Source organism: Haliotis cracherodii, unplaced genomic scaffold, assembly GCF_022045235.1.
Source record: "Haliotis cracherodii isolate W230 unplaced genomic scaffold, xgHalCrac1.p SCAF_9, whole genome shotgun sequence".
Taxonomy (NCBI): Eukaryota; Metazoa; Mollusca; class Gastropoda; order Lepetellida; family Haliotidae; genus Haliotis; species Haliotis cracherodii.
The window spans coordinates 4,635,173-4,659,477 of NW_027266343.1; the positions used below are offsets into that span (position 1 = coordinate 4,635,173).

General features: G+C 42.2%; 2 protein-coding genes and 1 pseudogene across 2 annotated transcripts in view; all 3 read right to left on the bottom strand.

Moving 5' to 3' along the window:
- Nucleotides 1-1,651: 1,651 nt before the first annotated feature.
- LOC139452532 (uncharacterized) lies at nucleotides 1,652-3,043 on the bottom strand (annotated as a pseudogene).
- A 157-nt stretch (nucleotides 3,044-3,200) lies between these two features.
- On the bottom strand, nucleotides 3,201-4,811 carry LOC139453038 (uncharacterized). The gene is made up of 2 exons (XM_071234661.1): nucleotides 4,807-4,811; nucleotides 3,201-4,605 (listed from the first exon to the last, which is right to left on the bottom strand). The coding sequence occupies exons 1-2, from the start codon at nucleotides 4,809-4,811 to the stop codon at nucleotides 3,201-3,203; spliced, it is 1,410 nt and encodes a 469-aa protein (XP_071090762.1).
- Nucleotides 4,812-16,898: 12,087 nt separating this feature from the next.
- Nucleotides 16,899-24,305, bottom strand: part of LOC139453039 (protein mono-ADP-ribosyltransferase PARP15-like) — a 33,333-nt gene continuing 25,926 nt past the window's right edge. Inside the window, exons 13-15 of the mRNA XM_071234663.1 lie at nucleotides 22,527-22,687; nucleotides 21,962-22,130; nucleotides 16,899-18,649 (exon numbers count right to left, since the gene is read on the bottom strand). Of these exons, the coding sequence (XP_071090764.1) occupies nucleotides 18,363-18,649; nucleotides 21,962-22,130; nucleotides 22,527-22,687 (617 nt within the window). The 3' untranslated portion in view covers nucleotides 16,899-18,362. The remainder of the gene's footprint in view (nucleotides 18,650-21,961; nucleotides 22,131-22,526; nucleotides 22,688-24,305) is intronic.

The following is a 24,305-nucleotide window of genomic DNA, read 5'->3' on the forward strand; positions in this document are numbered from 1 at the left end:
ATATCTTCTTCCAAATGACCCGTCATCAGGAAATTTAAGGGAGAGTTCTCTGACATTGCATTATTCGATCGAATATTAATTTCTCACCACCACATGATATTTGTAACAGGGTCCAATAGAACTGCGTGCTGCTCTCGATGTGATGACGCACCACTATCTAAAACGTTAATGCAAGAGAATAACGACGGAGGTCTTTGAACACTCGAAACTTGACCAGACATTGCAGAAAATCCAGTAACACGATAACATCTTATTAACTGATTTCGTTTAACCTATACACGGTACAATAATTTTGAATCATGTTTGGTGTTTACAAGTACAGACATTCTATTGCTTTGTATGTAAAGAAGAACACTTACGAGATGTGTTCGAAGTTGGGGGCAGTAATATAAACTATGCAGCTGGTGGAGCGTACTTGTTCACGAATTGAGTTTAAGGAGTATTGGATTGTACCAATAACAATTTTATTATTATAACCGATCACTTGACCGATCTTAAGTTCCATATTACTCGGAAACATGTATAGTCCCGGCGCATAAACGTAGTCTCCCTTGGATTAACGTTTCAGAGTATATGCTCACTCCTGAAATGAGGCAGAGAGCATATATATGTACTGTTCACGTAAGAACAACACAAGTTATGAGATAACAAAAGGTGGAAAATTAACAATGGAAGCATATACTCCGAAACGATGTGTTCCTCATCATGAAGAAGTTAACATCCATGCATAAATTCTCTTTCTTAAGAGTATTACTTCCAAATACCTTTCAAAGACTCGTAATACGGTTATTCTGAATTTTTTGAATTTTTTATTGTAATTCGGTTACATATGTTCATACCAGACCATTGTACTATGCATCCGCTTACCAAATTTAATGTACATCGGGTCTTATAATTATTCAATATTCTGCTGTATATAGTAAATATATTAATTTTTTTAACTTATGCTGCATTACTCCGTATTGCTGCTGTCTTTGACAGAGAGACGAACTGTGTGAGATCCAGCTGCTGAAGAAAGTTGTTTCCACCTGTCCAGGAAGCAGCAACCCCTCCCACACAGTCGGCACGTGACCCGGAAGACATGACGTCATGTCAAATCACATAACTGCTTTAACATAACATCGGAGGGGAGGAAGCGGAGCGCAGGGGGGGGGGGGGGGGGGGGGAGCACTTAGACTTCGTAATGCAGGATAAGTATACAAATGTAAAAAATATTTAGATTTTACTAATTTTTTTAACTTATCCTGCATTACTCCGTACTGCATCTTTATCAGACGGCACGGCCGGTGGGCATACCTTCAGATGTGAGCCAGAAGAAAACCCTCGACAAAGGTCCGATGAAACTGCACCGCATGGACAAGAGATGACCGGAACACCAGCGACCATTTCTGTCGAAGGAAACGAGAGTCGATGCAAAAGAGGGAACCCGAAATAGGTGACAGAAATAGTATGAGGCGGGAAAGCCAAAACTAGAACTGACCTAAGAGCGAATGCGGAACGCAGTAGAGCCCTCTAATCTGGGGTGATAAACACCAGAGAGTTCGACGGGCCCCGCTCAGGGTAACGGAGAATCAGTGGCGTCGGGGGTTGGTGACCTGTTGAGCTACCACCAGGGGACCAAAGCTATGAACGCCGGCGACATCTTCCAAGGCTACATCACGAAGGTAGTGGCTGGCGAAAACGGTGTCGGATCGCCAAAAACAGCCTTCCATGATGGATTTGAGGGAACAGTTACTGTGAAGAGCCATGGTAGACACGACCGCCCGAATCTCGTGTGGGTTGATAGCCTTGGGGGGGGTTCCAATCCGGCGACTTTATAAGCTTGGAGGATGACCGCCCGGAGCCACAGGGAGATAGTATTCCGGCTGACCTCCGACAGCGACGAAGGGGAGACCAGTAGGAAAAGGCGTTTCCTAGACTTATGGCAGGCTTTAGACCGTCGCAGGAAAACCTTCAGGGCCCTAACAGGGCATAATAAAAGCTCCTCCACGTCGGCACCCACAATCGACAAAAGGGGAGGGATGGTGAAGGATCTATCAGGCTGTCCTGGGAGTTGATTATTTGCGATGAAGTCCCAGCACAGCCCCGAACCGGACACGAGAGACGTCGAGGGCGTGGAGCTCACTAACCCGGGCGGCAGTAGCCAAGGCCAGTAGAAATACCGTCTTCTTCGTTAAGTCGTAAAAGGAAGACGTGTGGAGTGGTTCGAAGGGTGCCTCCCGAAGAGCCTTTAAGACCACATTCAGATCCCATGCAGGCGGTCTGAACTTGGCTTTCTGGTCTTCGAGACGAAACGAGCGCAGCAACGCCTGAAGTTCGGGAATTTTCGTCATTCTCCGGTCGTCCGGGATGGCAAGGACGGAGTTAATGGCGACCAGGTACGTGGAGATGGTAGAGCCTTTTAATCGACGTGTGCTGCGCAAGTACAGAAGAAACTCATCGGATCCTGGTGCTTGTCAGAGCAGAATGCCTGGAACGAGGACCATTTATCATCATATAGTCCCCGTGTAGATGGCCGATGGGCGAAAGCAATACCCTTGGCCGCTCTAGTCGAATAGCCCTTGGCTCCTAGGGCTTTTTGCAGATGTGCCAGGCGTGCAGACGAAACCGAGCGGGACTTGGGTGTGGCAATCGACTGTGTGGGTGGAACAGCAGGTTGGACCACGCCGGCAGTTCGAGAGGGTTGTCTCTGGCGATGTTTCGGAGGTCGACAAACCAACTTCTGGCCGGCCACCAAGGCGCGACCAAGTTCAGTGTCAGGTGTCGAGTGGCCTGGATCTTTTGTAGAACCCTGGGAAGGAGAACCGGAGGCGGAAAAGCGTAAGCGCTTAATCCCTCCCAGGGAACACTGAAGGCGTCGACTGCTACAGCGGCCGGATCCGGGACCGGCGAGATGTAAGTCGGCAGCTGGCAGTTCTGAGACGTGGCGAACAGATCGATGTTTGGATTGTCGATCGTTTGACAAAGGACGGTGAAGATCTCTGGGTGGAGTCGCCATTCGGTGGGAGCCACCTTGTCCGGCCTGGACAGAGCGTCTGCCAGAACATTCTTGTAACCTGGAATGTGCTGAACAAGGAATTGCAGGTCTAAGCGGTCCACCAGGTCGAAGAATCGGAAGGTCTGGTTGAGCAGGGACTGAGAGTGGAGAGTACCCTGATTCCTTAGACACCACACCACGGTGATGTTGTCCGTGGAGATGGTCAACTGAGCGTGACGGAGAATGCTCTGCCACTGGGAGACGGCCGGATGAGAGCTTCGAGTTCGAGGTTGTTGCTGTGCCAGTGGAGTCGATCTCCGGACCACAGCCCTGCAACTGTTTCAGTCCCCAGATGAGCCCCCCAACCCTGTTTGGATGCGACGAACAGGTGGAGGGAGGGCTGTAGCGCGGTCAAGGAGACGCCGCCGCAGACGTTCGATTCCACCGTCCACCATCGGAGGAAGGGGTGGAGGTGGACCAGGAGGACGATGAGGGACTCCGGATCCTGCTGCCGGATAAAGGGAGCGAGAAACCGTTGAATTGGACGGAGTTGGAGGCGACCTCTGGCAGTCAGGTCTTGAGCCGATGTGAGGAGACCCAATAGAACCTGCCATTGGCGGAGAGTTCGAGCCTGCTGGAGGGCAGGGAAGAGATGAGCGAGGATTTTCAACCACCTGTCTCTGGGGACTTGGAGGAGGTCCTGATCCGTGAGAAACAGGCCCCCGATAAACTGCAGACGGAACGATGGGGTCAGCTCCGACTTCGTCTGATTGACGATCCATCCCAACTGATTGAAGAGCCGCAGGGTAAAATCCCTGTGACGCAGTAGCAACGTCGAGTCCCGATTGTTGAGGAGACAATCGTCGATGTATGGATCGAAGTTGATGTTCCTCAGGTGCAGGTAGGCGGCGACCGGCCGGGTGATCCGTGTGAAAAGCCACGGGGCCGTGGAAATTCCAAATGGTAGGACCGCCCACTGGTAAAGGGTACCATTGAAAAAGAACCTGGGGAAGCGCCGGTCGTTGGGGTGGATGGGTACATGAAGATAGGCGTCCTGGATATCGAGACTGATCAGGGAATCGCCTGCTGTGATTCTCGTCCTGAGCAGTCTCAACGTCGTCATTCGGAAGTAGGGAGGACGTTCCAGGTAGCGCCGGTTGAAAGTGGAGAGATTGTGTATCATGCGCCAGCTGGTGGTCCCCTTCTTGGGAACCAGAAACACCGGAGAGTAAAATCCTGGGTTTCGAGCCGGGTCGTGTACGATCTCTATGGCCTCCTTCCGCAGTAGGGATACGAAGGGGCTGTCGTGAAGGGGCCGAAGTTGGTGTGGCGAATAAGCGTCTGTTGTCGGAGTAGACGTCAGAGGAGGAAGTGCAGCCAATGGGAGCCGGTACCCCTGACGGAGGACGTTTGTGACGAATGGGTCCTCCACTATAGACCAGTTTCTCCAAAAACGGCCTAGTCTCCCACCCACAGGTGTGTCGGTGACCGGAACGGCTGGGGTTGGGAGGTCCCAGTCGTTGAGGTCCCGCCGGTCAACGCTTTGAGGTGGAATCGGCACCCTTGCCGGGGCGACGATCCCTTCGGGGCTGGTAGGTGCCACGGGATCTAACACGACCACGCCCTGTCTGGCCACGAAAGACTTCGTAATGCAGGATAAGTATACAAATGTAAAAAATATTTAGATTTTACTAATATTCAGACAAAAAATGCTTAATGAAACGATTAAAGTCCTGGAAGGAAGCAGCCCAGTCAGGAATCTAGGGTAGATATCATTTGAGTAAATATCCAGAGTGAGTCGGTTACTTTGGATGTCATCGTACCCTTACCGCATTGCGTAGGGCGATCAGTCATTGTTTGTTTAGTCGTCACTCGATTATTTACAGGCACTCGTGATATGTACATGCAAGGAATCAAGCATGTGAGGGTACTCTTATTTCACGTAGGCGTCCAGACAAAAACACGGCTTGATCTTGTATTGAAGTGGCAGGTCTATTTATGAGACAGGGAATAAAATATACACTGACATGCGTGCAGATAACTCGAATGTTTTGAAGTGGAATTATTTGCGTCTAAGTTGATTTTGTGTGGTTTGTTTCTGCTTAACGCCGCACTCAGCAATGTGTGGTATATGATAGTAGTCTGGACCAGACATTCCAGGGATTAATATTGTGAACAACGACCCACGATGTCGGATTACGATGACATGCTATCAATCAAGTCACCGAGTCTGACCACCCATCCGATCAGCATAGGTTGCTGGGGATCAACTCTAACATGGATTCCCCATCGAGCCCTAATGGTATGGGCTATGTTGAATAATATGAAACAAACCTTACTAAACTGTGAGTCTGAAGTTCATCTGAATGTTAGGTTATGTGAGATATGGTTTAACGTCAAGTTCAAGATTATTTCCCATGTGTGTGTAGCAGCTGCTTATGCCAGTCCTTACTTTATAGTTATATCTCACTTTGCGGTTTTATTGTGCTACGCCACGCATTTACCATGTTGCAGCTTACCACCCTACTCAGACATCTTTTCTATTTCGCCCTATTGCTCCACAACCTTGCATATATCTGCTGCTTGACATTTTTTGTTCTTTGACTTTGGTCATTGGTCACGTGGTTTGGCAGCCATATTGGATTCAATGTTTTTACAGTGTCTTTTTGGTACCTGTCTTCAAATGCAAACAACTTTGAGCCCACTGCATGAAATGCTTTTAAACTTTCTGAGAATTGTCTCCATACAGAACACAACAAATTGTTATAGCCGTTTGTGGATATCCTTTTTAGTCGCGGCAATATTGGATTTTGATTTTGGTCATTTTTTTCACCGACATTTTACTTTAAATATCATATCTTGTAAGGTTCTCCATAGAAACTATTGATAGTTAACATGAAGTTAGTGTGCTATATGTACCTCATTTTTTGTTCTTTGACTTTGGTCATTGGTCACGTTGTTTGGCAGCCATATTGGATTATAGGTTTTCACAGTGTCTTTTGGGTACCTGTCTTCAAACGCAAACAAACTCCGAGTCCACTGCATGAAATGCTTCCAAACTTTCTGAGAATTGTCTCCATACAGAACACAACAAATTGTAATAGCCGTTTTGGGATATCATTTTTTTAGTTGCGGACATAATGGATTCAAAGTTTTCCCAGCGTCTTTTGGGTTCCTGTCTTCAAACGCAAACAACTGCATGAAATGTTTCAAATCTGTCTGAGATTTGTCTCCACACACAACACAGCAAACTCTAATAGCCGTCTTTGGACATCTGTTTTAGTTGCGGTTGTATTGGATTTTGATTTTGATAAATTTTTTACCGAAATTTTACTTTAAAGATTATATCTCGTTAGTTTGTTGACATTAACTATTGCAAGTTTACATGAAGTTAGTGTGTCATATGCATCTTATTTTCTGTGCTTGGGTACAAGTACCAACACTTGGTGGTAATATTTGATAAATATTTAGGACCCCTGGCACACTCTAATTTCGTAGCGGCGATGTCATGCAAACGGTGACTATCTTTTGACAGAGTTGGTACAAACAAACCCTTTGAGGATTCGAACATGTTCGATGTCGGAAATGGGTTTAGAACAGACTTAGCACACGTCAATTGCGTAGCGGCGATTCCCTGCAAGTTGTGCCTACATGTGACGGATTGGTACAAGGAATCCCTTTGAGGATTCGAACATGGACGTTTGTGCCCAGTGTAACACGGATCGAGCCCGCCATTGCTGCTTTGCAAAAGCGGCAAAAGAATGTATAGGTTGGCAATTTGTTATTTTCCTAAAAACAGCGATAACTAGTGGAAAGTGGGTATTTGGAATATGACTGCCAAGGAACAGGTGCCCAAAAAAACCTCACCCGAACGCGCCACCTTCGACGGCGCTCCTGCAGTGACAAAACAAATGGTGAAACAGGTTTCCCGCCTATGGCATAAACTGCACGTGCATGTTAGCTGTATAAATGCGTTCGTTTGCAGGGTATAACCACACGTGATGAAAGCACACAAAAGAAATGCCACGACTGTCACAGGAGCAGAGAGAGAGAGACACCGGTATAGTATCGCCGAAATGGGGGCAACACAGGTCCAAATTGCCAGAAGGTTTGGTTGTACACCATTGACAGTACCCAGGCTGATTTAACGTTACAAGCAGACAGGGAGGACACAGGACAGGCCTAGAACCGGACGACCCCGAGTAACAACACCACTGGAATACGGTCAGATACGGCTCATTCACCTGCGAAACAGATTCGTATCGGCGACGGCGACGGTAGCAACAGCGTTGGGAGGACCCATTAGCCAACGTACAGTACTACGACGACTTCGTTCTGCTGGAATCCGAGCGTATCGTCCTATCCGAGGAATGGTACTGACTGCTCAACATCGACGCCTGAGACTGCGATGGGCGAGGCAGGTTCGATGCTGGCAAGTGAGAAATTGGCGTCGAGTGTTGTTTACTGATGAAAGTCGGTTGAACTTGTTTCGAAATGACGACAGAGAACGAGTTTATCGACGCAGAGGGGAACGTTTGGCTCCGGCGTGTATTCGAGAGGTCCATCCATTCGGCGGGGGAGTTGTCATGGTGTGGGGCGGTATTTGTGGAGATCAGAAGACTTATTTGGTGATTATACAGGGAAACCAGACCAAGTGTTGCAGCCAGTTAACGTTGTGCTTCCGTTCTTACAAAACCAATATCAGGGGACTCACCCGATATGAATCCTAATGAACATCCGTGGGACCATCTTGACAGACAGATTAGAGCACGCCATCAGCCTCCCGTCAACAGACAAGAATTGCGGCAGGCCCTTGTTTGCTTTGAGCTTACGTTACCTGTGCTTGCACAATTTCATTCAAACTGTGGTTGATCAATCATTTGTTACCCCTCCCTAGATTATATTATAATTCACAACAAAACCTCCTCTTGTTATTTTTTTATCGATCATGGAACTCGATCTATACTTTCTTTTGCCGCCCAGTTTAGATCATGATACCCCAATTGTTACGACAGTTGACTGTTGCTGCTGCATTGCGAAGGGGTTGGATAGAGATACGTGTATATTTACATGATATGTTGTGATAAGCAGCTGTTGACATTAACAAGTAATGAGTAACAAGTAGCACACAGATGATAGGACGAAGCCAGATGTGCAGTAAAAATGGCAAATAGCACACAGGCAATGAAGCCAGATAGATATACGGTAATGATTGAGAAGTTAAACAAGCTGATTGGTTACTAATTAAAACAAAGTATCTGCCATTAGCGACTCAAAGGGGAGATGGAAGGGACTCTATATCATCGCGGTATCACTAATTGTTGGTACGATACGTGTGGGATTTGTATTTTGCATCACTTCCTGTTATGAATTTTGCACAAACGGACATCGTCCAAACAAATGGGTTATTTTCTAATAAATTTCGAATGGAGGTAGGGTTAATATATGGGTAACGCTATTTTTCAGGGTATTATCATTTGCAGAAGCCCGAGGTCTTCCATTTGCTGCCCGACGAAGGAGGGTTTCTGTAAATGATAATGCCCTGAAAAATAGCGTTAACGTTATTCTAGCCAAAAATGGATGGAATTTGTAATCAAATAAAAAGTCCATTATCGGTTTTGAAACCTTTACTGCAATCAACACGACTGTCACTGACCCACTTTTACATATATGGAAACGTCATTGAAAAAAACAGATGACGTCCCTATCTCTATCCTATGACGTCACTTAGCAACGGGCGTGAAAATGGCCCGTCGTCAAGCAATATGAGGGCATTATCAAGTTACAGTGGCCCGCTCATTTCTGATAACATGCGGGCGGTTTAGTGATAATTCAATCCATTTTAGCTATAATGCCACATATAAAACATCACTATCAAATGAAATTGCTTAAAGTTTCCCTTACATTACAACACATAAAACACAAGTTACTCCATATGTTCTCAGGTTCGGTCAGAGTTCTACTTTTGACACAAATGATGTTCATGTTTTGTTGTTAAGTGAAATGTATTAACACACGTTCTGTCATGGAAACCTTCTTTTGGAAGAAGAACAATGTAGTAATTCGTCATTGAAATAGTTAGTGGTTAGTCTATCAGGAATTTGAAAGATGAATAACAAACAACGAAGTTGGTCGTGATTCGTCATTCAAACGTTTACAAATGCGTTTACCATACCCCAAATGTTTTTGGACATTGCTCTGAACTAACCTTAAATGCAGTCGGCCTTACAAAATGACCAGAGAAAATCATTGGGTTTGATTTGTGCAACAATGCTATATAGATGTAATAACAAAACACAGGACGTTGGCAGTCCTTCTTACCAATAAACTGCACTTTACCCGAGCGCCACACAGGGTGTTTTACGTTTTAACGTTGTTCGGTATAGCACGGGCGCGGATCGAACCACCGACCTTCTGTTCTCCGAGTCGACGCTCTATTCACTGGACCACGGAGCTGGTAGCAGTGCTGTTCAGTCTTACATCTCATGTCTTGTGTTATTTTTTACTCTTGCACGCTTGACTTTAGTCGTATGTATGTTGCACGTGGTCTTCCTCTCTCACGCTTTCATCAAATTCCTTTTATACCGCGACGCTCTGTGCTGTGTCACTTTACGGTATTCCGATGTGTTCTTATATTTTCTGGAATTTATTTCACTTATGCCGTTTATAAGTTGGATAAAAACCTCCCCCTCTGTCTTGACGTGAAGGATAAAGCACGACTCCGAGGCCTTACGTCCTCGAACAAAAGCAAGGAGGAGTGCTTTATCTCACTTATAAACCATTTAAATGCAAGAAATAACAGACACAAAAAGAAAACATTAAGATACCTTGAGTGAGTGAGTGAGTGAGTTGGGTTTAACGCCGCTTTTAACATTATTCCAGTTATATCACGGCGTGTCAGCTTAATGTGGAAGGAAAGCCCGAAGTGATGCAGGTCTCAGACGGTTACCACTTCGGTGAAACCCACGAGCACGGGTATGGTGCTGACAAACCTAGAAACATAATTGGGGCGAACCGGGATTCGAACCCACAATCATAGGTTTCTGGCGTGTCCAGGGGACGCAACTCTGCACAGCGAATCGCGGCGCCTTAGACGACTGGGCCACCCGTGCCCCCTAAGATACCTTGAAGTGAAACAATACAGTGTGTCGCGGTATAAAATGAATGCGATCGAAGCAAGCGAGAGAATGAAACACGTGTCTTACTAGGAAAAAGCAAAACCTCCCAAGAGGTTATTACGAAATACCAAGATGCATACAATACAACAGGCAAAAGTGGCAGTAAGTTTATAATGAGAATGTAATCCCCGGGCATCCGGATATTGGGGCTCCCCAATATCCCTCAAGACCTCGGAGTCGGTATTTATCCTTTACTTACAAGGCGTGCACAATAACATAGAATACCAGTGTTTTGAATGAAACCGGTCCCAAGACATGAACAATGCTCTTGGTTAAATGGAGCGATATTTAACCAAGAGCATTTATGTTTTTTGAATTGTTATGAAACAAACAGTATATAACATCGCTTTAGCCTATCTTAGGTGCAGTTTGAAAACACCGCTACCCAGGCAATGTTGGAAACTTATGAATTGAGCGGCTACAATAACGTGAAGTCGGCGTGTGATATAAAACGTGCATTGTCATTTGTCGTTTCATCATGCACAGTAGTAGGTTCACTCCATTGAAATGAATTGAGTACAATGCCTAAACGAGGCCAGTCCGTGTATTCCCAAACCTCTCGTTCGTGGACCTAACCTATTTATTATAATATAACACGATTGAGAAACTCCCAGGTTACTCAATCAGCCAAACACACCCCTGTCTTATTGTTAATTCAAGCCTGTTGATAGTATATTGCGAGTTAGAAAAGATCAGTAATTGTGAAGTGGATGGGGGTACACTAAAAAATGTTATACCCGGATGCCAGAGACCAATCATCAAAATACAGTCGGGCCCTGTTATCTCGAATGTACCGATATTCCGACACACATATCTAGAATTATCTAGAATTCGAGATAAAAATACATAGCACTAGCTCGAACCTTATACTCTTGACAAGTTCTATGAACGCAGCCAATCAAAACGCGTATGAAAATGTGTCACGTTATACATAATCATACAATTCTAACATATCTCTCATGGTGGCGTTAGGATATAAGTATTTTGTTTGCTCACAGTTTTCATAAAGCTGTCAAATAAAACATTTCGCCGCACTGTACTTAATCTATGTACAATCAAATGTGGCTACATATTTTAGAGGCTTTTTCGTTAGCAAAACATAAACTTCCAGATTTTCAGCACTTTTTGCTTTTCAAACCAGTCTTAAATTTTCCACCATGGGCTTAAAGATTAAGTAATATACAACTCCGTTAAATTGCAAAGTCAGAGGTTGGCCTAGTACTGCGCGACCAAATTCTGCCACAGCGTTGATTTTTCAACGCTGCGTCTGAAAATTCTCTCGGCAACTAGGATTCCAGCGGCAATGTAGTGAATCACAAGCTTTTGGTCAGAGACCAGGCGAAATATGACTTGAAAGCAATTCGCCGCACAACTTGTGTTCGCACAACTAATTGCATACACCAAGTTGTTTACAACTGGCTGTACCGTGTGAATGGACCTCGTACGACTTTGTAATAAAACTTCAAAGTGACTTCATTGTATAAAATCTTATACGAAAGAGACTGTTCGAAAAATAATGAAGCAAGTATCTACAGCAACGGCATTTATTCCCCTCAATTAATCAGATGAAAGTCTCATTCTGGATCCAATGATCTCACTTTATCCAGAATATGTTTGAAGAGGGGACCATTATGGTGCCCGAGAAGGGACATATATGTTATTTTTATAGATGCTGGGATGGCTGAGGCCACCCTAAAATAGTAAGGAAGTTGTTATTTTTATATGAAATGTGCTAATCACCACAAATTAGGGCAAAAATACAGTATTTCTATTTCGATTCGTTGAAACATCCATGCAAAATGCCTGGATGTAAATTATGTATGGTGTGGTGAGGTTAAATGGAGTTTAACGTTGCGTTCACATGCACCTCTATACATATGTGAGTATATTTGAATACGTGTGTAAGAATGCAAACTTTCATTCATGTAACTTCAGTAGTGTCTGGGGAGAACTGTCCAAATTATACCATGCACTGAGAACATTAACATGCTTGTTGATCAAAGGGCATTAGCTTGCAAAAGAATAATTTCCAGCACCATTTTTTTTTTTACTCAGTCTTGACAAGTATTTCTTAGAAAAGCATGCAAACTATAATTCATGTAACTTCAGTAGGTTCTGAGAAAACCTGTCCCCAATCACATGCATGCACTAAGTTGAAAAGCACTGAGCAAGGGCCATAATTGTGTACAATAATGATTGACGGGACAAATTTTCGAACTCAGTCTTGACAAGTATTTCTTAGATAAGCATAATACAAAGGATAGACGGGTCCACGTTCGTCCTTTAATCCCATATAACAGCATTTGTATGAGCCTTTGTTTCTGAAACAACAGCTGGACATACGAGAGCTGATGGGAACACTACCCGCCCAGGCTCAAGTATTCGTGTGGACCTTTCTGATAAAGATTGTATATGGAAACTCTACACAGATAATTCCCATGGCCTTGAATTCAGTGGAAATACTCATGTGAACACTAACAGTGATATATGTGGACCCCGGAAGGACTCTGCCCAGCGGAATAATCAGACTAACCCTCAGCAAATCGTATAACACTCTAGAAGGTGGGTTCGAATCCCGGTTCGCCCGAATTATGTTTCTAGGTTTGTCAGCACCATACACGTGCTCATGGGTGTCACCGAAGTGGTAAACGTCTGAGACCTGCATCACTTCGGGCTTTCCTCCCACATTAAGCTGACACACCGTGATATGACTGGAATACTGTTAAAAGCGGCGTTAAACCCAACTCACTCACTCAGTATTTTACCGGACTATGTCGATATCATTGCTGTACAAGAACACTGGCTAAAAACATGCAATATTCAAAGATTCAAAGATATTAAATGTTGTAAACTTCTATCCTACATTTGTGACGATGCATGTACCTCTTCGAGAGGGTTCGGTGGTATAGCTCTTCTACAGAACACTCATTCAAAATGGAGGACGCAATGTATACATTCGTCTTCTGACAGTAGTATTGCTGTTAAGTTAACGCACCCACGTGCCGTTGACATGTATGTGATTGCATGTCGCCTTCCGTCCACTAATACCCGTCACTCTAAGTATCGCACGGCTCTAGACGAACTATCTGACATATGATGAGTTGTGTGTGCAGAGTGACACAATTATCCTAGGTGATCCCAACTCGGATATATGTAAGCGTCTAATGTTACCACGCGACAAACTTCTGTCTCACTTTGTTAGCACTCGTTATTTAGTGAATACTATTCAAGCCATCAGCTCATATACTTTCAGGAGCAAAGATAACATAAACAAGTCTATGATTGATTATATCCTGATTCCTTCCCATTTGCAGAGTAACGTTAGCTCAAGTGAAGTGCTATTCACTAGTTATGATGTATCCGATCACTTCCTATGTGTAGCTACCATACAAGTAGATGTAAATGATAATGTAAAGCAAAAGGTTAAAGAAACATGTTTTGTTAAATGGGACAAAGCTTCAAATATTGAGATCTCTTCATACAAGGTCTGTCTTGATACATTGCTAAACAATGCAGAGACTTGTTTATCAATAGATACACGTGATGATATTGAATCATTTAATACGGGGATCAGTAAATGTATGATTGATGCCAGTAGACAGTCTATACCGGTAGGTAGTATCAAGGCTCATCTGAAGCCTTACTGGAAACAGGATGGGCTACCCCAAGACCGTTATAACATGCGAGTTGCAAGGCGGAGATGGTTATCCGAGGATAAACCAAGGGGGGGTAATTTCCATTCTTATACATCATACAAGAAAGCTAAGCGAGAATTCCGACGTAGTCACAGACAGTCAAAGCAGGCCTATTCAAAGACATTTTGTTTAGATTTAGAAAAAAATTGTGATACTGATGTGAATACGTTTTATAAATCTGTAAGAAAACTACGTAAGCAGAAGATCGGAGTTGAAAAACTTACATATGATGACCGTAATGTAACAACCCCCACTGACATATTTCGGCTTTGGGGTAGGTACTATGCGGATCTAGCAAAACCATATGACTCCGACCAGTTCGATCAAGACTTTAAAGATGGTATTGACTATGAAATTGAGAAATTAGCCTCCAGAAATGAATCTAACTCATGTGTTGATAATGTACTATGTGCCGAAATATCGGTTCAGGAAGATAGATAGATAGATCATCTTTATTTCCTCCAATTTGATGAAGATACATTGATATGAGATATTATGGTGTTCTACAAATGTATATAACACCTAACGTGGACATCCCGAAATGCCTGTAATTTGCCCGATATGTTGCAGTTTGGCTTTAGGAAGGAGCACGGTGCTGTTCTGTCGCAATTTACCCTCATCGAATGTGTACAAAGCTATGTAAACAGGGGATCATGTATTTACACAGCATTTCTAGATAAGCTTTTGATCGAATATGGCACTCGGGTCTCTTTGTAAAACTCTATCATCTTGGTATAAGGGGTAGAATGTGGTCTCTGTTACATCACTGTTATACTTCCATGTATGCGTGTGTTCAGTATAAGGGGGAAACAGCTGATGCATTTGCTGTTAGACAAGGTATAGGTCAGGGCTGAATTATCTCAGCTTGGCTTTTTCTTGTGTACATATATGACCTCATAACTGAGCTTCGGCAGTTAGATACAGGAATATGTATATATAATGTTAGTTTACCATGCGTGTTACTTGCTGATGATACTACTCTTATCAGTTACAGCCCTAAATGTCTGCAAACAGCCTTAGATACAGTTGTTAATTACGCTTCCAAATGGCGATTAACCTATAATGCATTGAAAAGTAAAATTGTTGTGTTTCATAAAAAGAAGCAATTATTGTGTACGCATGCTTATCACTTTGGGGACTATGACATACCTATGTTTGATAATGTAAAATATGCGGGTGTTGTTCTACAAAGTAATCCTTCTTTCAAATTATGTATTGAAGAGAGCTGCACAAAAGCAAGGCGTACTATTAATTCTCTCCTCTCTGTTGGTCTAAATAGTAGTGACTTACATCAGTATGCAAGTATTGAGATCTGGAAAAGAATGATTTTAACAACAAGTTTTTATGGATGTGAATTACTACCTCCTCTGCATGGTAAAGATCTTGAATTAGCTGAAAGCACCCAGCGTTACTTTGCAAGGATTGTACAAGGTTTTGACAAACTTTGCCCCACTGATGCCACTATTGCTAATCTAGGACTTTGGAGCATGGTTGGCTATATAGATAAATGTAGACTACAGCTGTTGGGGCCTCTCTGCAACAACTCATGTGTCTCAATTTGTAAAACTGTTTTCTGTGCATCAACTTCACTCTTTTTCTTTCATAACAATAATTTACACAGTTTGTGTGGAGTGTTGCTTTCAACAGCCAATAAATATAACCTACTTCATCATGTATTTCACTACGTTCGAACAGGGGAATTCCCCGCGAAGACTAAGTGGAGAAAGATTGTATTAAATGAAATATCTACCCACATTCATCTCCGCTTCATCAACCACAAGAGCAAGTATGATACTTACACAAGGCGTCGCACAGCACACCTCAGAAAATTGTTCCTGACCTAGCGAGTGAGGCAGGTTTGCGAGATCATCATACAAACAACACACTTCGTTCCACTGCAGCAACTGTCCTCCACCAGAAGAGTGTGGACGAGAAAATTATAATTGGTCAAAGCGGGCATCGTTTAATTTGATAATGATTAAACATCGCATATATATCTCAAAATGACTATCAACAATAAGACGGCCTTACTTCACATTTTGGATTGCAGAAATACAAACTACAAAACAAAAACTGTGTATTCCATATCACTGTTTATTGAGCAGCATTTGTAACAAATATATAACAATGTCATTCAATCATTACATTACATTATGGTCATTCTGTGAATTGCTACTGCTGGGGTTATGAGTTGCCAGTATGTAAGTAATTCCACTGGTGTTGGGGGTGGGGGGAGTCGCATTCATATGAGTCACATTTCTGGCTAGGGACCGTCGGTCGCATTCATTTCACGAGTTACATGTCTTTCAAGTATGTCCCTGGTAGTCCCCTTCCCCGAAATTCAAATATGTTTCATAACAGTGTCTGGACTTTGGTCTCCCATTGATTTGGTTTCCCAATTGCCCCGGTGAATTTTCTAAATGGGACACACATTTGTTCTCGGGGTAGATATAATGTTAACAGAAGGCATTATCAGATAGCTTTGCATGTTTAATGCATGCACCAGGTTGTTGATGTGATCGCCTATCAGTTATAGCTCCACTACAAGAGACGAATTGTTGATATTAATACCTTGACTGTAATTTACTGTGGTAATGACATTCGAATACACGTATGCTGTTTACTACTGTTTTCTTATGTTTAAATTCCCCAGGAGCATATTAAAGTGCACAAAAAAACTTCATTTTATCCCCGCTTCTAAAGTGAGGGTACATCTTAATCGTCTTGGTGAAAATTGCAAGCTAATTGTTGAAAATAAGCATGTCAACAAGGATATATAAATATTACACTCAACTAGGCCAACATGGATATTTTTTGACACAAACATATGCGTTTGGACATACACAAACTATATCATTAATTTTTTATTCCACCACATGTGCCTTAAACTATAAGACTTTAAGACAAAAACAAGATATCTAAATATAAAATTCCAATGATGTACTTCTAAAACTAAAAGAAAACCCAGTACATATTTATCTCTCGATATACTATCAATAACGTATCGTTGTATCCAACCATAAGCACATATACACGCGTTTTGCAGCCTAAATTATGAAGAAAGCTCATAATAAAAAGAAAGTTTGACATCTATGTCCTTTACATCCGGCGTTGGAATGTTACTACATATTAAACTGGAACCGAAAGTTCCAGTTAGTAAATTATCAAAACAAATTCAAGATTTTCAGAACAATATAATATAGTCTTACTTTCTGTTTACTTTTGTCATACTTTAATCTCTTAAAAGGGTACATGTATATGAGCCTATTATGACATGTAAGCCGTAAGCTGAAAGTCCAAATGCATGATCGAGGTTCTGTAATATGTTTTAAAGCTGCCCAGACAATCTTGAACATTGTTGGTTCTTGTTTCATTTGTTCTAATATGTTTACATTATCTAAGTTATGAGGAGCGGGATATACCTTTGCTTTTTCGTCATAAGAAGATGATCGGGTTTAATCTTCTTTCAAAGACGCTTTCCTCATAGCAGTATTGAGTGGGTCAAACTTCAGAAGCAGTTGGTCAGTTAGTATGTCATATTGCTACCAGAATATGTGAAAATTCCATATTCAATCGACAATACCATAGCCGTACAACAAGCAGAACAAACTACACATCTGTAAAATCTGTTGATATGGACATTAAATCATTACGGTAATTATCACAATGTGAAGCAAACCAAATGGATAAGAGTAAAAGAACATATTCACGGTTTTCTATCCATATAAAAAACCTAGCAAGTAATTATTTAGAACTTATTTTACAGATCAGTTCAAAACAGCATGCAATAAACAAATCATATTTCAGATTTGATACTGTGTTATAAGAAACCCATCCAAAAAACCTCATCTGTTTCAAGCAAATATTCATCAGCTAATCAACATCGTCCTTGTGATCAACCCAAGACAATATGAAAATTGTTGGATAAAATTCACGAGTAACTAGATGCCTTCCTGGATATTTCATTGTTGTTAAAATCTTTGTGTAATTTCGCAACTCTATGAACTTATCTGTAAACTGATGATGTTAATTGTCAAACAATCTGAATGAAGCATGGTTCATGTAAACATAATCCCATAAACTATATTAAAATATGTAGAGCATAATCATATATGGACCTATGACATACACATTAACAGCTGGAATCACCGTATTGCAGTGGAGAATATATCCCCGGTGCTTGCTGTTCGAACTAGCTAAATGGATCGGGTGTTCAGGCTAGGTGACATGGTGGATTGCGTGTCGTCGAATCTGGGGGCATTGATGATATATATCACTGGTTTGTGAGAAATAAAGGTTATAACTATGATTTTATTATCAATACTTTTGATGATGCATGTCAAGTCAAGAACACCTCTAAAACCAAAACATTCCAAACGGAAGTGCAAACCAGTTGCAGTGTATTGATAATCAGCTAAGTAAATACATTTGGTTAGATTGTAATGGTTATGTTAGTAGACACAAATTCAAACAATAGATGGTCACATTCTAACCACTGTTCCCTGTTCGTCTTTACTCCCGAAAAGTGATGAGGTACTTGGGATAGGCCTGGACGTCGTTGAACACCACGAACATACTGGGATTATCCACGTTGTCAACCACAGTGTCGTACAGAACATTTGGGTCTTCGAGGCCTCGAGACGGGGGAACTACCATGTCAAATTTTCCTTCAGTGAAGTCTCCAGTGAGGACGGATGCGTAATAGACGTGCTTGATACCATCTTCATTTGGAAGAGAGTAACCGGAGGCGGAGTAGCTGGGATTGACAGCAAAATAAGTCCCCTTTCCATAGAGATGCACTGTAATAAAATGTATATGACAGTTTATAAACTACTATATAGTATAAACTTGTATTAAAGCGGAATTGAAGTGGTGGTGTCTTTTCATGAGTTTTAAGGGAATTTTGTTGTTACCAAATATAGCTCAATGTTTAGAAAATACAGTCGACAAAATCTTTCCACAATCATAAGAAATCTCTGCTGAAGGCAGATACCATTGTACGAATCCGAATATATTGTAAATATATACTGAGTCAAATTAAAAACTTGACATTTTAAAAAGTAATCCCATATATGATATACAACGGACAAATGTATCAGAGAAGGTAATTTTTAATCATTAATGTCCAAAGAAGGATTTTAATTAACGGTGGTAATCATAATTTGTTCCAAGCACCTATGGTATTCGGTAATAACATCAACAGTTTAAATCATTAGTCCCAAGCGCGAGAATCTGATGGCACACAAGTTCAGTAGCGTGTATGGCCACCATGTGCGTTGACAACTGCCACACAACGCCTCCGCGTGGACCTTGTGATGCTTGTGAACACATGATTGGGAAGACGACGCCATTGTTGCTGCAGAATGGTGCCAAGATCTTGCAAATTCTGTGGTTGGTTCTGGAGAGTGCGCAGACTTCTGCCAAGAGCATCCCAGTTGTTTTCGATGGGATTGAGGTCGGGAGACCTTGATGGCCAGTCCATGACGTTGACTTTCGCATTCTGAAGGAAATTCCTTGTCAAGATTGCTGTGTGGGGTCTGGCATTGTCGTGTTGGAAGATCAAACCGGGTCCATGTGCTGCCATAAAAGGCAGAAGTTCTGGTGCCAGTACCTGGTCGCGGTAAGCAGCAATGTTGAGGTTGCCACGGATGACAAGAAGCCTGGAACGTGCATTGCCACAGAAAGCACCCCACACCATGACACTTCTGCCTCGAAATCTGTCAACTTTCTGTACACAACACTGGGCGTAACGTTCATGACAGCGCCTCCACACCCTCGCCCTACAATCAGAAAATCGAAGATTAAATCACTGAAGACGACTTGATTCCAATTCCTCTGAGTCCATCGTAAGTGTCGCTGTGCCCACAATTGACGTTGACGTCTGTGTAATTGGCTGTCGTGCTTGAAGGTGAGCGGTTCTCAGACGGTTTGGAACAGTTTGCGCACTTAGTCTACCCCTAAACAGTTCATTTCGGGTTGATGTAGCCGTCAAAAATCGGTTACGGAGGTGACGTAAGACAATCTGACGATCCTCTGCATGTGACGTCATACGTGGTCGACCTGGCCGAGGGCGATCGGCGGTGGTATCCGTTTGCTGTAGACGCGTCTGTAAATCATAAACAGTCCGTCGACTACAACCCATCGTCCTTGCGACTTCAGCTACGGACGTTCCCGTCTGCAACATGCCGATGGCACGTTCACGTTGCACATTTTAAAGGCGTGGCATGACAAATGGCAGTAAAGACTTTTGTTTTCTTGTGTTTTTCTTTTTTTGTTAAAGACTGCTAACAAGTATGGCTGAAAACACGTGCGGTATTATGGCCACGTGACCAGTTGCACGTGAAAAACCACTTTTGCCACTGTAGTGCTGTGCACATGATTTTGATCGATTCACCTGCACATAAACGGGTGTTATCTGAAGACAATACGTGGCCATTACTGTTGAAATACACAATAAGGGCCCACAGTGATAACTGGTCAAAATGTTAAAATTTTAGGATTGTGAAGTTTTTAATTTGGTTCAGTATATAATATTAATCACTACCAAATAGTGATGATACCAGGTGTTCGCAAAAATGTGAGCAAAGGTGGCACAAGTCAAAATAAGGAATTGCATGCACAAGACATCAGTTTTACCATTGATGCGTCACATTTAGAAATATCCTCCGCTCGTGTTCCATTAGTGTTTTGGAACGCTTTCATAAGGAATCAGTTGCTTTCATCCTTGCTTTGACTACCCTCTTCACCAACACCGACGACTCCCTTCCCTCCGCCTTCCTCCCTCCTTCCCCCATCCTCCCTTCCCTCCGCCCTTCCCTCCGCCCTCCTCCCTCCTCTGCCTCCTCCCTCCCTGCTCGCCCCTCCTCCTCCCTCCTCTGCCTCCTCCCCTCCTCCCTTCCCTCCCCCCCCCAATTCAAATTCAAACAGTTCTCACAGTCCTCAAAAGTTGTGAAATGTGGACACACAAGGCTGGAGCTGTTATTGTCAACATAAAAGGAAAGTTGACAAAATGAAAATTAAAAGACATCCCTCTTTTCGTCTTGTGGACAATATACTGTCAACTGAATCTTAATGCACAGATCTAAATATAAAACGGAGAGACGGTTTCACTGTCCTCTTGTATTTCTAGTTCAGGTTGGTCAATCAGTGAAAGGAATTGGTTATTTTTCCTTCATTGAACGACATCAGATCATCGATATACCTGAAGTTCAAGTTAAACTAAATCCTGTTTTGATTCAGCAGAAATTTCGAAAGCAGTGCCCACTTAACTGGACAAGACATTTTTAAAGCAAGTCTCCATTCTATATCAAGGGAAGGCAAATGGTGAGTGACATATTTACATCACATCATACATTTCCAAGAAATGATGTATTCAAACAGTGCAAATATGCAAAAGGCTGCTATGAAATCAAATCATATATCTTGGATTCCATTCGGAGGGTTATTTGTCTACTTTCGTTTTGAAAAAGTATGTGTTTTGATGAATTAGCCAACACCATGAGTATTTTAATCTAGAGCTTATAACTACCCGTGACCCCTTTATTGAATGTTCTAAGATAGCGGACCTTTGTACTTGTGTAATCACGCGTTCCTAGAGAGCACCATTTTCAAAGAGCTCTTCCCGTCAGGTAAACATACTGTGTTTTGAAATCTGATATAGTCCCAACGCAGAGAAGATACCTCTTATTTATACATTAGAAACCTCGCGCTAAAACATTGTATTGTAAAAATGCAGAAATTCTTTGCTGTGAGGCACATGGGGAATACACCTTTAACTTTTTATGAGGTACAGTGGATAATCGAATTTCTCTATGATGTTCATTAGAGTTTTAATCCGCGTTCAGACACTCATACAATGGCTAGTGTTTACTTTTTTTATTCACAAAATGTATAAGAATTAGATAATTAGCAGTTTCTGCGGTTATGAAAGTTATGAAAGTGTGCATGTATATCAATTCTCACCAACAACTGAACATCGGCAAACATTCAGCTGGTGAAAATTATGAAAATATAATGTTTGCATGATTTTAAACGGGATTGTCTCTTGTCTTTTAAATCTATGTTGAACTTGAATTGCTGCATATTGATGCATTCAGTTTTAATATAAGTACCTGTTACATAGTTTCGACTGAAACCATGAAGATTGATACTGGTCACAGCATCTCCATTTGTTCCGTGCCATAGGTTTCTCTCAACATCCATACCCGGGTTCTGTTTCGCCATCTGGTGCAGGAGCATCACATACTGGAGATACAGTGTGCGGTTCTGGATTCTCTTGATCTGCAATAAAGAGGCGTCAAATTGCTAACATCCCAATGCCATCCTTTTACCACCTACTTTTGAGTTAATTGCAAGAGCAATTTTAATGTGGAAAAACATATAACATTTCCATTTAAGCTTATTGGGGGTTTGAAACTTTAACGCAATAGGTTCCTCATGCCACTGTCTAAAGGAACGAATCTTACAGATTTGAGTGGATGAAAGTGATGGAGGTTTCTGACGTATATACTTTAGCAAGTTACAAACAAACAAAGAATAATAATCAGCAAGAACTGGGATTCGAACCCACGATCATATGTTGTCCAGTTGTAAGACATGGTTCGCATCAAAAAGAGAAAAGGTGCTAACAGCAATGCGTCACATGATCTCAGTTGACATAAGTTACTAAAACGTTACCTCGACAATGGTGTATTCATTGTCAACGCCTGTATTGAATTGTCTAGCCACCAACTTGTATTCTTTATCTTCAGGTTTAAGCTGTACTTCGCTCACAAACTGTTCCTCAGTCATTGGACTCCAGTGTGCAGGCAGCTGGATGTGCCCAGCCATGCCCACAGCTACAGCAGAGAAAGCAAAATCTGTATAACTCATCAGATCTAGCAACGATTAAATACCGTGTTTACTAGTAAGCACACATTGAGAAAATTCAGAGAGTTTGAATAAACTCATTATGACCCATCCTAATGAATAAAACGTATCCTAGTATCGACTCGACCCGTGTCGAGACTGACAGCTAGAGTCTACAGCAATCTATTTGACACATATTTATAATCACGGCCAATTGATTGATGACGGCGAACAAGTGTAACCGCCACAGGTTTATTAACAACTTCGGAAATCTCTCCCGTCACGTTTATCTTTTCTGCCATTTTGACGCATTGTACTTGAACGACATGTATTACGACACGCTTTCTTTCTGACTGACTAACTGGGGTAGTTCTTAACAGACCTTTCTCCTCAAGTAGATTAGGTGCAAACGCTTGTGCCACCGGCAAGCTCCGACGTTCATACAGTTTTGCCCTCACTCTATGAATGTTCATTCTCCAATGAACTCACACAAAATTAAAGTCAGTCCTTAAGTATCCATTGTTGTCCGGTGATTCTCTGTTAATTTATGTTTTGATACATAAAACCTGTGTGCAAGGGAAATTTTTTGTTTCATATTTTGCATTTGTGAACACAAAAATGGGACATATTTTAGGTGCAATTTTCTTTGTATTTGTTGATTTTGTTTGACGTCGTAATTCGCAATATTCCAGAAACATATCATGTCAGTCTGAAGAGAATCAAGTCTGGACCAGACAATTCAGTTGACATCATGAGCATCGACCTACGCAATTGTGATACAATCACATGCATCAAATACGTGAGGTGTCGACCACACGATCCCGCTTGTCGCCTCTTACGACAAACATAGTCGCCTTTTACGACGAGCATGGGTTACCACAGTCCAATTATAACACGGATCACGGATCGTCACTAGGTTGCAACGACGAGCATGAGTTACCAAAGACCAATTATAACACGGATCACGGATCGTCACAAGGGTTGCAACGACGAGCATGAGTTACCAAAGCCCAATCATAACACGGATCACGGATCGTCACAAGGGTTGCAACGACGAGCATGAGTTACCAAAGACCAATTATAACACGGATCACGGATCGTCACTAGGGTTGCAACGACGAGCATGAGTTACCAAAGACCAATTATAACACGAATCACGGATCGTCACTAGGGTTGCAACGACGAGCATGAGTTACCAAAGACCAATTATAAAACGGATTACGGATCGTCACTAGGGTTGCAACGACGAGCATGAGTTACCAAAGACCAATTATAACACGGATCACGGATCGTCACTAGGTTTGCAACGACGAGCATGAGTTACCAAAGACAAATTATAAAACGGATCACGGATCGTCACTAGGTTTGCAATTATTAGTCAATAATAATAATAATAATAACAATAACAATAATAATAATAATAATAATAATGATATATGCATTTGTATGGCACTTTATTGTATCATAAGAAAATAGGTCTCTTGTGGGTTAAACTAGAAACAATATGCTATTTCACTGACATGTGTTAATGTCACTATAGATCACTGCTCAATACCTGCACTGGCACGGGTAGCCCAGTCGTCTAAGGCGTCGCAATTCGCTGTGCAG